The sequence below is a fragment of the Monopterus albus genome, unplaced genomic scaffold, assembly GCF_001952655.1.
Source record: "Monopterus albus unplaced genomic scaffold, M_albus_1.0 scaffold25.1, whole genome shotgun sequence".
Lineage (NCBI taxonomy): Eukaryota > Metazoa > Chordata > Actinopteri > Synbranchiformes > Synbranchidae > Monopterus > Monopterus albus.
The window spans coordinates 52,861-69,252 of record NW_018127905.1 but is presented as its reverse complement, the minus strand read 5'-3'; the positions used below and the strand labels follow the sequence as shown (position 1 = coordinate 69,252).

The 16,392-nt window shown below is 40.2% G+C and overlaps 1 protein-coding gene across 1 annotated transcript in view; it reads right to left on the bottom strand.

Annotated features, from left to right (window-relative positions):
- Window positions 1–11,798, bottom strand: part of sorcs2 (sortilin-related VPS10 domain containing receptor 2) — a 303,719-nt gene extending 291,921 nt beyond the window's left edge. The window contains 1 exon segment of the mRNA XM_020594852.1: window positions 11,334–11,798. Coding sequence (XP_020450508.1) covers window positions 11,334–11,687 — 354 coding nt within the window. The 5' untranslated portion in view covers window positions 11,688–11,798.
- Between the last annotated feature and the right edge of the window lie 4,594 nt (window positions 11,799–16,392).

Here is a 16,392-nt window from a genome sequence, read left to right as displayed (position 1 = left end):
ACTTATATTTTTCTTCCGCCTTTTTTGATCTGTCCTTTATGAATTCCTTATATAACACATTCTTCTTTTTACATGCATTCTATTGATTTTGTAAATTAAATCAGAGGGTCTTTCCATGGGGAACACATAGCACCAATTTATTAATTAAATAAATTAGTAAATCCTAGAGGAACAAGCAACTAATCCAAATCAATATAGATGGTCCCAAATTCCGACCACAGAACCCCCTCTGAGGGTGACACCAGTGGACCCACTGCTCATCCAAGCACCACACTGGTCCTCCGGACTCTACAACAAATTGTTATTTGTGATTGCCTGAGTGTTTTGGAGGCCCTGGTTGGCAGGACAACATTGTTTGCCAGTACATCCAAAACCACTGTCACAATTAGTTTCAAAAAGTTCTTATACGTGACTGTTTTTCTGATCTGCCACTGCTTTGGTTAAAGTTTAGTCAGATCTAGGCACAAAATGTACTTGGTTAAAATATTGGAAAATATTATAGTTAGTGGTCATAGTTAACGAATGCCAACAGCAACTGTCACTAGAGAACAGGAAATGAATAAAGTTGTCCTAAATCAAAGTCAAATGCTTAGTCAACCCATCCACTTTGACAACTGCCAAGTTTTCAGGGTTTGTAATCATGTTATATTATTACTTCTCTCTTTGCTCTGAGAAACAAAATTCTTAATGCACAAGGCAGCTAGAAATACTTGTCCAGGAAAAGTAAATATAATTTGTACTAGGCATTTGATGTAATCACAGAAGCCATCATACTTAGAACAGACTTTAAATACCTTTTCCAGAGTTTGTGTTAATATGCCAGTGCCTACAAAGCACATGTGGAAGTGTACAGAGCCACATTCAATTATTTTAGATAAACAGACATTTAAAATCAGTGTTAAGTAGCTGATGTTTACAACAAAAAGCTAACATGAAAGTGTTTTGCAGCCACAAGTGACAGTGTAAAACCGTCATCTGATATTGTAACATGCCCTTTTTCAGCCAAATCCATAGACTGTATATAAAGATGGATGATGTGACAGCTCCCCAGAAGTGAACCCACCACAGGTCAATTGCCCCATGGTGGCTGGTTGCAGGTAGATATTACTGATTTGAGTACAAGGGATTGTTTTCCTGATTGGTTTGTTTTAATTAAGTTATTTGATTATATTAAAGGGGGTGTATTTTGGATGACTGACCATTTTGATTGGTGACCTGATACCATGCTTCAACTCTGGTTTCTATAGCACACTGTCCATCTTTATATACAGTCTAAGGTCAAATTCATGAGTGTATGTTCTGATATGATATACTGTACATGTAAATACATCAATGCATGAAATAAACATGAATAAACATTTATGCAACAATATTTTTTCTTCTGCCATTCTATATTTGCCTCAGCCTGTCAAAAACATAGACAGTCTATCTGTTATGTCTACAGTATATTTGCTTTGTATGGAGGCTTCGTGCTGTTTTTGTGCAATTGGCTTAAGACAGAAACTGAAAATACCCAGGTTCCTGTGGAGAGATGGGGTTCAGATGCAGGGGTTTGATAAAAAGCAGGGATGGGTTAGCACGGATGGAAGGAGATCCAATCTTAAATGTGTTGCTGTGAAATACTGGAGAAACCCTGCTGGGCCAAATTTCACAGAGGGGCTCCATAGGGATAGCTTTCCCAGTGTGCCTATAGTAGCTACAGGCAGGGAAGCAGACGGACATTTCACACCTCTCTCCCTCTCTCTCTCCTTCTCTCTCTCTCTCTCTTTCTCTCTCTCTTTCTCACACACACACACACACACACACATAAAAAATCTTTTTTCTAGATTACTGCAAACTTGTACATATAATCATTAACTTCAGTCTTGTTAACTTCAAGGTTTAAACTTTAGTTTAAGGCATTTTTATGTTACAAGACAAAATGTGAACACCCAAAAAATACTAAGATGAACATAAACAATATAATGATAAATTCGCTCAGTAGTGTAGCTCAAACAGCAACGTGTGTCTGCAGGTGCCACAAGAGGAAAGCCCTGGTGTCACTAACATTAAAAGAATTATCTGCTTCAGAGCTTGAAAACACTTAAATTTCATGGTAATCTGCATATTAGATTATGGGAGATTCTGCTGGCAAAGTTAATATTTTGACCTAATACAGTGCTTAAAAGAGAAATGTAACATCCTTTGTGGTGCATGAATGTGTTTTCATAATATAATGGAAAAAGATTAGGAAATAATTTGGAAATTTTTCAATAAATGGGCAACAAAAAAAAAGAAAAAAATGCATGAAGTTCAGCCCAAAAACCAGGTTCAGTTCCTTTGTCCCTGAAAAGTTTTCTACTGGAGATCCAAGGACTTCACCTGACAACCTCAATATGATTAGCATATATTTATGCTAGAGCTATACATGAAATATGCAGGATCTGGGAGAAGTGCAAGGCGAGGGGCCACTCTGAATTCACATCAGGAACCAAACCACTGGAAGACCCCAGCCAGTTTCCAGTGTGGGTTGCCAGGGCAACATGAGCAGGAACTTTCAACCATGACAGCCAAACTGCAGAAGATGATAAGGAGCACATAAAACAGCAAGGAACATGGGAGGGGAAAAAGCCCTGTGTTTACAGCAACAAAACTGGAAAAACAATGGATGCGTGCTGGGTTTATTTTAGTACCCTAACAAACAAATGAAAGTTTGGAGATATGTTCGAAGCATGAGGGGCCTTCTTGTGTGAAACAGCCTTCCAACTAGCTGCTTTGACTGTCGCTTAGTAACCGGATCCATCATGCACACCCACACCCACAAACACACATACGTTTATATGCAAGTTAGGGAAGACAAGTCACACACACACGCCGATGCAGGATAAAACAATTTCTCAGTCTTGCTGCCAGCAGCCTCAGAACAACCTGTAAGACAAACTCCAGCATCCACCTGGAATCTCTAAACACTTAATTAGACAGTAACACTACAGGAGCAGCCTGCTACTCGTACTTTCCCAAGGTCTCGTTAGCAAGGAAACCATGGCATCAAAGCGACAAACACTACCTACCTGGTAGAAAAGAAAGGCTGGAAAGAACAGTGCTGTGCTAACACTGAAGCCATGAGGAAGGCTTTGGATGAAGACTTATAGACAGATAAGCTTGATCATCAGTGCTTTTATGTTTCAAACAATTAAATCAGTGTGTGTCAACTGTGTCAGCCCATCAGACATAGATACATGTATACTGCTTGTCTTGCTTCACACTTACTGTAGGATCAGAGCGCTGCAGGGACAGGTACAGAGACTATTAATGCTGGGCGCACCAGGTTTATAGAAAATGTAAAATTGTGGCCTTCATAATCATATACTCAAACACTAACAACCAGTGTTGTAGCCTTGAAGGGTAGCTCTGAAAAGCTTGTAGCTTGCTCCTTTTGCTGTGAATAGTGGCTGGAGTCATTTTGGATTCACAACAGTAACAAAGGATTCCAACAGCTACCCTTGTTTCATGGTGAAAATAAAGCATCAAAACATCCAAAGGAACTTCTCAGAGCTGTGTCTGTGTGCACAGTAGCTCTGTCTTAGACAAAATACTGCATGTCTAAATACACAGCTTGTTTGTTGCTAGCATGACTAGCATACAAGCCTGTGCTAAGTACAGAAGTGTGGTTTAGGTGCCACATAGGCTCTAAGTTCTTGCCTGTGCTAAATTCTGCAAGCAAAAAAACTTCACCTACTGTAAATAGTAAAGTACAAAGTACATGCAAGTACAACTGTAATACAGTATGTGAAAGTATTTAACACATTAGCATTTGTAGAGTATTCGATGCTTTTGTATATATGGGGTTTTCATACGTTTTCTCAAATACAGACAGAGCACACAAATATGGAGCACCTCTCATTTCTTGGGACCATCCTACTGTATGTTCATTATTAACAACTTTAACACATTTAAAATCATTTTAACCAAATTATTTCTGGAAGTGTAGTAGCACAACATGGTCACAGCTGATTTCTGAGTATGTACTTACACCAAACACATTTTGGTAATAATCCATACTAATTCAATGTCCTGGGTGCAACAAAAGCTGACCACATTTGTGTCAAATATATGCATTTTAATTAGGAATAATTTTGGAAAAGCATCATATTTTTTCATTGTTGGGAATACAAGCTCTAAGGAAGGAGGCTACTTTTTTAAGATAGATTTGAAGTCTACATGTGAAAGCCTATGTTATTATTCCACACAAGTTTTTGTTGGAGTATTTCTTAAACTGGGAAATATTCATTCTTTTAAAGGCCATTAACATCACTGCAATATAGCTTTCAAACCCTCGTAGTAACATAATGGATGGCAAGCATTAATCATCCATAAAAAGAAGCCAGGAGCCATCTGACACTGCAAAAAAGGTAGTCTGCTGTCTTAGCATGCGTTCTAACAGCTACAGTATGTTGGCTAGATAGCCTGCTCCAGTGGCACTGTACTTTGTAATTTGGTGACAGTGAATGATTCATGTTTTTAAAAAAAGAAAGAGAAGAACTGAGCAAATAAGTCTAATGGTTTACAGCCTGGGTTTTGGAGTGTCTCTTTAAGCAGGATGAATGAGGACAGACAAGATAAATGACAAGAAAGGCTCCCCTCACATGTGCAAACAATTTTCCACCACAGAACAACCAGGGGCCAAATGAACTGTCTGTTGTGAAGCGTGAACAAATGCCTTTCATATTAAGTCAGGACCCTGAAGACCTAGATAGTGTGTGTGTGTGTGTGTGTAAGCGCATGTGTTGTGTGACTGAGGAGAGAGAGAGAGAGAGAGAGAGAGAGAGCGAGCTTGGCTGTGTATTGTTACAGCTTCTACATCTGTGTACACACCTGCATGAGTCTTGATTTACCATGCAAATAAAGGCAAGCACCCTATTATAAAACATTATGGTTCCCTCTAAAGAGTCCATTTAAATTCAACCAGTACCATGTTCAGATTAGATGTATAGTGCAAATAGATAACCCTTTAAACTGATTGGCTAAAATGATGCTTGCACTCTGAAGGTAGTGTTGGCAAGGTTACCACAGGGCGTGGTGGAAAGGGCAGGAAAGATGAGCATAAAAGGTAGTAATGCCTAATGTTTTTTACATAAAGAATGTGAAATGAATTGAAAACCTTCCTCACAGTGCCATGAATAAAAGAAGAAACAGAAAAAGAGGCAAGGAGAAATTCTGTGATGATGGATATATTTTACAGCGAAGAAGCTGATGAGACAAAGATAACTGAAAGCAGCCGTTTAGCTCACTGCCGTGATCGCAGAGCATGTGTCAATTAAGTAGTGAACACCAAATTTATAGACAGAGGACTGCTTTTCTGAAGGACTGATGCTCATCAGTGCAGGGAAACATCATTTACTTGGAAGCTGGCAAGATGGGGTCAAGACACCCTTTTGAATTTTTAACCATGTAAGCACTGTTGCTGTAGGGATGATAGTGTCAAATCAGCCATCTCACACTGTCAGACTGAAATATCACAACTACTGCTGGGTGGCTGCCATAAATATTTGTTAATCTGTGGTGCCTAAAGGATGAATCCTAATGACCTTGTTGTGCTTCTACATTTCCATCTGCTGCAGCACCACCACCACCTTTAATTTGTACGGTGAAATATCTCAGCATCTACAACAAAGTTTAAAACAGACATTCATGGTTCTGTGAAGATTATTATCAGTGACATTGGTAATCTCCAGTTGTCTCATAACACCAACACCAGGCTAACTTTGTATTTGGTGCAAACAAGATAGAAAAATATGGTAAAAATGACACCAGATACATTAACCTTGCCATTTTGCACATTAGCATGCAGATTTTAGCATTTATCTCAAAACACCCCTCATACAGAGCAGCTAGTATAGCTGCATATTTACAAGCACAGGTTTATAGGTATCAGCCATCAACTGTAAAAAAATATGGCCGCCATGACAGTTCAGAGAAGTGAGGCCAATGCAATACGACCGCTCCCGGTGGCTGGTTGTAGTATTTGTCATAAATCCCACCTCCTCCAAGTTATTTGATGCACTTCAGGTGATTTGACAGTTTTGACTAGCGGTCTGATGTGATCCATTTCTACTCACTACTGCATAGAATCTGGTTGCAAAAAAGCAAGATGGCAGCCGCTGTGTTCATGATATTTTGGCATCATTTTTGCATAGTGGAAGGAGGTGGTAACATCATGTCCATCATATATATGCCAGTGGTCTCAACTTTTGACAAGGAGATGCACCACTCTGCTGCATCGATGCACCTCAACTCTCTGACAAAGAAGCAATTTCATCGAATTTGCTCCCCAGTCAGCACATAGCACTTTCATTACATCTGTATATATGTACAGCACTGTGGCCACAGTGTGGTATATAGACAAGGACTTTGGTTTTGTTATTTAATATGAATCTAACCATTTTATTCCAGTATTACAAATGTTTTCTTTGGTCCTGATGAGCAGTATGACTGTATACCAGGCCGTTGGAATTATGATTATTGTGATTATTAAGTAGTTTTATATTTTATATACTTGAGAATTTACTGTATGAGCCACTAAATCAGTGTTCTTCTGCTTTCACTTATGCCCACCCAGGAGAGCACTTAAACCAGGAAGTGACAGGAATTACCCACAATTCCCTTATGGGGATAGAGGGCTGGACTAGAGTCTGGACTGTCAGCGCCCCTTTTGCTGCTCATTAATCACTTAGGCTACTGTGGGACAGACCACCAGGCACCACACACACATACATCCACACACTTGCAATTTTAAAAACAGTGTGAGTGTAATGCCAATGTACAACCTGTCTCTCCGTGAAACTATCGATTCAGGCAAAGCAGAGAAACGCAATCAAATGTATGACTGGTTCCTCAGCGATACAGATGCACACATCAGAGACGTGCACGCACAGACAGCGATGCTGTTCATCACCATAGAGAGGAGATAGAAATAGATAGAAGACTAACACTGCTCAGAGTTCCCCGAGGCTAGTCAACAACTCAGAGATGAGAGAGACAGAAAGAGAGTCCTTTAAACAGTGCAGGTCATCTTCATTCAGACGGCTGGTATCATGTTATACAGCATCACCTTCCTCCCCACGATGTCTTACGGAACTCATACAAATTCTGCATGCATGTATGTTTATGTTGGTGAATAATACATTGCCTTGTTTTATTTATTTACTTACTCACTCAACATAGCATCCTAGATTCTTTCAAGGACAAGGCTGATTATTTTCTATAATAACAGTATTTTCAAGGCTCCCCATATAAAGACTAAAACAATGATTTGCCTTGACTCATCATTAATGTCTGTCAGCCCTAGATTTGCTTATTTGTCTGTGCCACAGACCTCCATCTGAAGTCAGCAAGAGCCAAGGGCCCATGCAGAAGATCTCTGGGTATTCTTATATAAGGATCTGGTGTTTTATAATGAGGAAACATGTCACCCAGTGCAGCGACGTGTTTCACTGATATGTTTTTTTATTGTTTTGAACAACAATGGAGGTCTATGGCACCGACAAATAAGCTAATCCAAGTCTGACAGACTGACAGACATTAACGGTGCGAGAGAGTCCAAACAAATCCAAACAAAACATTTAGGTTAAATTGACTGAGTTTAGGGGATTGAATGGCAAGTAATCCATTTGTTTTCCCTTGGACAGTTTTCTCATCAGTCGTAACAGTTGGGGAAAAAACTGTTTGAAATGCCATTACAATAACCATTATAGCACCAGGGGCAGATTTAAATATTGAATTGTTACTGTACATAAAGAAATGACTCAGGCGATGTGAATCAGGCCATTATTTCAGCTGAAACAGAGATAAAACATGCCTGATGCCTGTTTGCCACTTTGATATTTTCCTAATGGGAGATGTTCCCTACAGTACATGCAGACTTGCTATATACAAACAAAATATGCAAGATAATGAGCTGAGAAATACAGAAATAATAGCTTCTGTCTCTCTTCTGGCTTCTTTGTTTATACGTTCTCTCGGTTGTTTGTTCTAATGTTCATGAATATTGTCAAGGATTTGTGTCTGTGACCTTTGACCTCTTCAATATTGGATTTTTAAATGCTTATAATATAGATTCTTAACAGAAAGAAAGTGTTTTACTGTTGCACTTATTTCATTTTGGTCTACACTCCACACACCTCTGGAGGACGCCTGATTCTCTAAGCCATCAAATGGCCAATCAAAGCCTGTCAAAGTGAAGTGACTGTCCTCGCCGCTGCCATAAGGACACAGGAGGGTACACAAGAGCCGTTTTCAATAACAGTGATTTTACTCTGCAGCTAGATGAACAATTCATCCTTTTGTCAAAACACTTTGCAGCCTTGTAAAGAATAGCAGTCGGCCAGAACACAAATGTACACACACGCTGTGACAGTGTGAAAAGCCAGGAGGAAAAACTGCAAAAATGTTTGGAACATATATATATTTTAGAGACATCTTTATTGAGCAGGTCTCTATTTCATGTCTGACCACCCATCAAGAAAAATGCAACAGCTGACATCCTCTGTGCTGATGACCACCTCAGTCACTTAAATTTGGAACCTCGAAGACTCAAATGAAATGATAAAACTAGAGGATGCAGAGATTCATCTTCCCACCCATCAATCTGTTCGCCGCTCATAAATGTCAGCCTTAGGGAAATTGAATGTCACCATTTGTCTGTGTTTATTAGGCTGAGATGAACTTGGTCTCATCGACCTTTCAGACTACGTACTCGCGCCAAGTTAATTGAAGATAAGTCAAACTTGGAGTTGCTAGGGCTGCCAGAGCACGATGATCTGTCTAGATTCATAGCCTTGATTTTAAAAAATAAAAAGAGAGGAGATGGAGACAGAAAGTTCATCACAAGAAAGGCCAGAGTCCTTTGGGAGAATGTCAATATTTTTTTATTACTTAAATGCCTCCTAAATGCCAAAGTACTAAAATCGCGCAAGTCAATATTAAATTTTGGTGCCTTGCCCTCAGAAGTGACACTGGGCAGTTTGAAACAAAGGCTTGAGCCATGAAATAAATCATAAGGTATGGGGGGTGTCCAATGCTGTGAGTTCTGATATTCTGGACAAAAAAAACCAAAAAAAACAAACTTGCTAACCCTCATCATTGTGGGATGTGGGATGAGGGATGAAGACTTAAAGTTGCAGTGTTCTTACAGTACACATGCCCGCAAGGTAACACCTACAGTAGTAACAATTACTGTGAACATTAGCAAGCTATTTTATGGAGTTCTCCTGAATTTTGAACAGCGACATGTCAGAAGATAAGACTGGTGATTTTTTGGATTGGTTTCCACAAATCCCATACTAAGACTAAAACCAGTGTCGCTGGCTTGTTGTGTTATGTGTAGCATGAGCAGTGTAAGCAGAGCAGTTAACTTCAGACACTGTAATAAGTCATGGCTTCTCATAGGCTTCACATTTTTGTATACTCACATTATAATGAGTATACAAAATGTATTGATGTTTTAGTATCTAAATGGGAATTGTGGATAATATAAAAAAAATAAATAAACTCACCATCCTTATCTTTTAAATCACTTAAAGAACAAAGCTACCACTCTGTAGGCTTGGCCAAAGGAAATAACATGAGAAATACCAGAGGCTTAAATGTTTTCCATGCAAATGCATTCAGGAAAATGGCTTTATCCTTTCTTGAAAATGGAAAATACATTCTGCAGAATCACCATAGTTAAGATTTCCCAACACAATAAACAAAGGAAAATTCAAATTTTAGCTGCAGAGCTCATTGACAGTGAACAGAAAGACCTCGTCACTCCTTTAAAAGTTCAAATCATCAGATTTTCCACATCTGTCATGAAGTAAACATGAATGTGCAAGCTTGTAAGCTTTCTGGATCCTGAAACCGTCAACATGTGAAGGTACCTGTAGCCACTTTAAATTCAATTCTTTTGCCTCTGTCCATAATCCAGTAAGATGAATGTTACCTGCACATGTCATCACTCACATTATTTACCAACCAATTTGTCATGAAACTCCAATGGTTTTAAGTGAAATAAGTCTGCTGACTGTTTCATGGCCCAGTTATTTTCTCTTTCATGTTATTTCTTTTTTCCCCACAATGGCCTGCAACCACTGCCAATAAAAAGCAATGTGTTACATGGACAAAAAGGATCTGATTACAAGTGATGTCCCTACCAGACACCACCACTCAGATCCTCTGGGTGTCTGCTGATATCCATCACAAAGACAGTCTTGTTCACATAGTGTAGCTACAATACTCTCACGTGACCAGGCCCTAAGAAAAAATCATTATAATGCTTATACAATGGCCTTATCATACTTCATAGTGTTTCAGCTAGTTTAATCACTTAAATGTTCCTATTGAAGCCCAGTTCAGTCTGTCACATTAGTACTAGTGGATGTACCCTATGTTGTGCTATTTTTTTGTCTCTCCTAACATCAGTGTTGAGTCCTGGGGAGACTTATTTTTGTGATATCTGCTTGAAATCTACTTGAGTGCCACTTTTTAGTCAGACCCTGAAGGTAAAGGTATAAAAAGAAGGCTACTACACCCATTTTCATAATGGTTTCAAGCCACAAATAAACAAGACACTGCAAAATTCATGGATAAAAAGCTCCATCAATATTTTAGTCATGGTTTCCTGTGAATAACCCAAGCACCGAGCTGTCTGTTCGCTGCGCGATCCTCGTCTCCATACCGGCTCTGTGCGCTCACAGGCGCGGGCTCTCCTGTTTCTGACTGCTATCTAACACAGCGGCAGTGCTCATGTTTGCGGTTCTCAGTGGGGTCGCTAATCTAAAATTAAAAGGGTCACCCTGGTCAAATGAGGCGTGTTGTTTTACTGCAGTTTAATATAAAGTGGCGTTCACACAAAGAACAAAGATATTTCTGAGTTTCACTTTGGACGCTGCGATTTCCCTGCGCAGCGCAAACACAGTAACGCGATGCTTGTGACCCTGGGCTACCATGAGATGTACATGTAGTCTTGGGGGCACTGTAAATGTCTATTTGTGGGGCCCCTGACATTAAAACATGTAAAAGTCCTGATGTTTCAACAAAGCCTGATGCGTAAGAACCTCCACCCGCGCGTACAAGTGGATCACCAGGACGCGTAAAACCACACCATGCCTTTCCTCTTTTGAGTCGTGCAGTCTGGGTCTGCAGCAGCAGACTCCGGCAAGAACAAAAACTTGTTTTTGCTAGTGTGTGCTGTGGTCGGAGTGATGGATGGTGGAGGGTGACAAAGAGGGATATGGTGGAGGGTGACAAAGAAGGATGTGGTGGGGATGGTGCATAAACCAGCGCATCGTGACGGGACGGGACAGACTACTTACGCTGCTGTTCTCTCCTGTCCAGTGGACCATTGCCTGGTTGTGGGTCGCATCCCCTTTGAGCACGAAAGAGCTGCTGAGCAGAGACATTTGTTTTTCCTGGGACAGTGCTCTCCTGACGCGAGGTAAGCTCTCCGCACCGACCACTTCCTCGTCGCCATTACTAGTTAAGCCCGGCGGGGAGCCTCCGCCACCGCCGCCCATGTCAAACGTACGGTCCACCACGCGAAGTAGGTTTAAAGCCCCGCTGTCACAGCGCACGGGTCCCAGCTGTGTCATCCAGGCCGAGGCGGTCAACAAAAAGAAGCAGAGGTGCGCAAAAGCGAAGACCGGTTCTCCGGAGTGCACAGGTGCCATGCTTTGCGCCGTAGTAGCGCTCGTACCTCGGAGACTGATGGAGAGACTGGTGATGCTTGTAGAAGATAGATAGGTGTATACTGTAAACCAAGAGAGAGAGTGAGGAAGGGAAGGAGGGAGGGGAGCTGGAGCGAAAGCAGACAGTGGGAACAACGTGGACGCGTCTCTGTGCCAAGCGAGATCCACATTACGGCGTAGCGGTGCCATCTGCTGTCCTGCAGCTGCAATGTCCTGTGCCTGAGCGCTATACTCCGTCCATCTCCGTGGAATCCACCTTTGCACATAGCTTATTACAAAAAGGCAAAGATTCGTGTTATACAGCTCCCAAGTGACACGTACAGACATTTGCCTTTTCTTTGCAATGTATGGCAGTTTTATTTGATTTTCTTAATTTATGTTTTATTTAAATCACTATGTCAGACTTGAACCAATTTAGGTCATATTGGATTAACCTCACCCACCAGTAGAAAACCACCCAAGACAATGGGCTGTTCTGACACAGAGCCAGTGGTACGTTTATTTTATATTTAACAAATTTTATGGTATGGTGCAAATTGTTATAATAGATTAACTCCTTTTAAATGTTTTGTACAGCTACGTTTGTGACAGTTAAAGGTCAAATGAGCTTGCTGGCACTGGGTCAAAATAACTGAATTTCATTTACATAAATAGTCCAACTGCAATTAAAAACACTAAGACTGAGTCAAAACATTGCTACTGAGTCAGGCTATTTCGTCGCTGCTATGTCAATCCAGACAATCAATTTTTAACTCTGTGATGTTGGTTTGCCAGTTTGAATCCAAAATGACAAAAAGAAACAACATTATAGGAGAGGCCATCAGTGAGGATTCATCTATCTATCACATTTCTGTGAACAGGTGGAACAATGATTTAAGACATCTGTTTGATCCAGAGGATAATTAGGAAATCCTAGGGGTTGCTCCTGAAGTCTTTATGGGTTTGTTTTGTTAGTTTTCTGATAAATTCCTGAATTCACTGGTTTGGTTTGTTGGATTAACTGGTGAGAGTGCAGGTCAGGACTGCTAGGGGTCAGATCTCTGTTAAAGTCAAATAAGAAGGGTTTATCCTTCCTTCATGTTGACATTAAGCTGTAGCCACAAAATCCCAGTGATAATTATTCTGTTCTGTCATTTGTATTGTTAGTTTTACTAACCATAAAGAAAGTGCTATATATATATAAATAAAACTCACATCCTCTGAGTATGAGGGTTTGCTTGTAAGACTGCAGGGACGATGACTATGGTAACATGTTGAATTGACAGAACTGTTAATTCTACAACACCTTTTCCCTGGAGGCCACTAGGAGGTGGCTCCAAGCTTTTTGTGGGATTTAGTAATTGTGTTTAGATTGTATATCTTGTAGTTTAATCAAAAGCAGGCTAAAAGCCATTACTGTAAGTATTGATCAGTAAGATCAATTGAAGCTTTAAGGACCAATACACCAACTAGTGAGGCTTTCAATGCATTGACAAAAAGTAGTGACCCTTCAGGCCAACCGAGCAGTCGCCACCAGAAAAACAAGCTGATCAAAACTAAAGCTGCACCAATTAGAATTTTTATATTAACATTGTCAAATTTACTGTATTTGTATAGTACATTTAAAAAACAATAATTGGCCAAAGTGTTTTATATACAATAAAAGCAAAAGGCAGATAAAAAAAACGCACAACTACAGAAAATAATTATAGGAAGTTAAACAGGACTGTGGCTCAGAGTGAACTAAAAGCAAGAGAATGAATGTGAGTTTTGATCTGGCCTTTAAAAGTGTGGAGAGTCAGTGCCATTCGGATGTGTAGAGGTACGTTATTCCACAGTCAAGGGGCCATAACTATAAAAACTGGCTCACCTCTCCTTTGTAAACTGGCCCTTGGAACAACTAAGAGCTGGTCCTGAGACATAAAACTGCGTTTTCACTATCAGAACCTAATGGGCGGAATACCCCATGTTTCACCCGACATAACCTCTTGGGCTGATGCAGACCGTCCTGCTTTGTTTTTCCACTGTCTTTTCTCTATGCCGGCGGTCCCTATTTAGAGGAGGGAGGGGCTGTTCTCCTCTCACACACACATAGCAGAGGGAGAACAGATGTGAAGGATCTCTACATACTGCAACAATCAGCTTGCTGAAAGGGTCCAAGGACCCCAAATCAATATTCAGAGCACCACAACCTCCACCAGGGCTATTACCAATAGATGAAATGATTAATTCTCTGCAGCTCCCCTCAGCTTTACAGAGCTTTTTAGCTTCTTTTAGCTCTTAGTTTTGGTTTTACTGCACAGAACACACGTTTTGGTTTATTTTCCCCGCTTTAAATAATACATAAAGCAAATAAAGCTATAATAAACCCACTGTACAATACTTGCACTGCAAAGCACATAGACAAAGTTAGGGCGTTCACCGCTGAGCATAGTGGAGCACTTCAAAGCTAAAGGCAGACTTTTTTAAAGTAAAATAAAACTAGAAGAGCAAACAATAAGACAGCGGCTATTCAGGCTGGATGCTCAGAAACTCGCCTCCAAATGAATGCATGCTGCTCCGTGATTTGTTGAAGGTAAAAAGCGAAATGGAGCAAGTGTTTGATATCCCATCCACCTTTTTCAGTGTCCGTATTATTTAGATGTTCAACCAATAATACAATAAGACATAAAAATACTATGCAAAAATGTCTTTGTTATACAATTGAACTATCTGCTGATAAGGACGGAGATGCAGCTTAAAGCTCTGGCAACCTAAAAATACCCTGCGTTAAGCTGGATGACCGATTTATAACCCCTCCAAAAACAAATGTTTTGATATTTAAAGCTACAAAAATGTTGTAGTTATATGGGGGTTGATGCAGACCGTCCTGCTTTGTTTTTCCACTGTCTTTTCTCTATGCCGGCGGTCCCTATTTAGAGGAGGGAGGGGCTGTTCTCCTCTCACACACACATAGCAGAGGGAGAACAGATGTGAAGGATCTCTACATACTGCAACAATCAGCTTGCTGAAAGGGTCCAAGGACCCCAAATCAATATTCAGAGCACCACAACCTCCACCAGGGCCATTACCAATAGATTAAATGATTAATTCTCTGCAGTTCCCCTCAGCTTTATAGAGCTTTTTAGCTTCTTTTAGCTCTTAGTTTTGGTTTTACTGCACAGAACACACGTTTTGGTTTATTTTCCCCGCTTTAAATAATACATAAAGCAAATAAAGCTATGATAAACCCACTGAACAATTCTTAGACAAAGTTAGGGCGTTCACCGCTGGGCATAGTGGAGCACTTCAAAGCTAAAGGCAGACTTTTTTTAAATTAAAACAAAACTAGAAGAACAAACAGTAAGACAGCGGCTATTCATTTGGAGGCTCAGAAACTTGCCTCAAAATGAATGCATGCTGCTCTGTGATTTGTTGAAGGTAAAAAGCGAAATGGAGCAAGTGTTGATGCCCCCTCCACCTTTTTCAGTGTCAAAAATATCTCACTTACATCCGTATTATTTAGATGTTCAACCAATAATACAATAAGACATAAAAATACTATGCAAAAATGTCTTTGTTATGCCCATGACAACTGAACTATCTGCTGATAAGGGCGGAGATGCAGCTTAAAGCTCTGGCAACCTAAAAATACCCTGCGTTAAGCTGGATGACCGATTTATAACCCCTCCAAAAACAAATGTTTTGATATTTAAAGCTACAAAAATGTTGTAGTTATATGGGAAGAATGAACATATTTTCTAGGAGAACAGGTTTGACTTTTTTTTAGTAGAACTTCTACTTAAAGACAGGAATCTGTCTTAGTGAGTTTTGAGCAGTATCAGTGTTGAAAAGGTGACGTTACAGTATAAATTATTTACATGTCAGAGTCCTTCAGGTGTTGCTGCTGGTTGGGAGAGAGCAATGTTGCTGGCTAGACTGGTTTCAGATCAGTGCACTCAGGTGTCCAGAGAGCCGGGGCAGAGTCAGCTTGAATATTTGATGGGTGTGAGGGCAGATGGTGCGCTAGTGTTACAAAAAAGGGAGAAGGAGAGGAGCAAAGAGCAGGAGAAGACATTGTACAATAATATCACAGTGTCATCCAGTTGTGTACATGTTGCTCCCTTCTCAGCCTCAGTTTTCATATCTTTCACCATGAAAATTCACAAACCTGTTTTTAGGAACCATAGTAATATTATTTGTTAGTTTTTATTCATTTGGTCATTATAACAAAATAATTCAGCCAATACTGTAAATAATGAATGAGCCTTGAATATGTTGAATAATTCAGTCAGCACTGATATACATCAGTACCTCCATGTGATGCCCATGGAGCTCAGAAATCAAACACCATCTAATTATCTAGTTGATTTGGTGAGTCTTGAAATTAACGATGTACTTGGGATCTTGAAAAAGGTTCATGTTCTGCCTTTTACACACAAGTGAGGGAGCACGGATGATGGAAGGGGGTGCACCCTCTATGACCTCTAATGTCGGCATTCTGCCAGTAATTGCACCTCCTAAACTGGGGCTTAAGTTTAAATATTTAACATCACTGGGAAATGTGAGTGTGTGTATGGGTCTGGGTGGGTGGACAAATGGGTAAAGCCACAGGGATACAAACAGGAGCAGTGAGATTGAATGTAATCTGTTTTAATCTAAATGACAGGCCCGACCAAATGTTCATGCTCCCCCACAGAAGACTGACCAGGAAATTACTTTTTTTTTT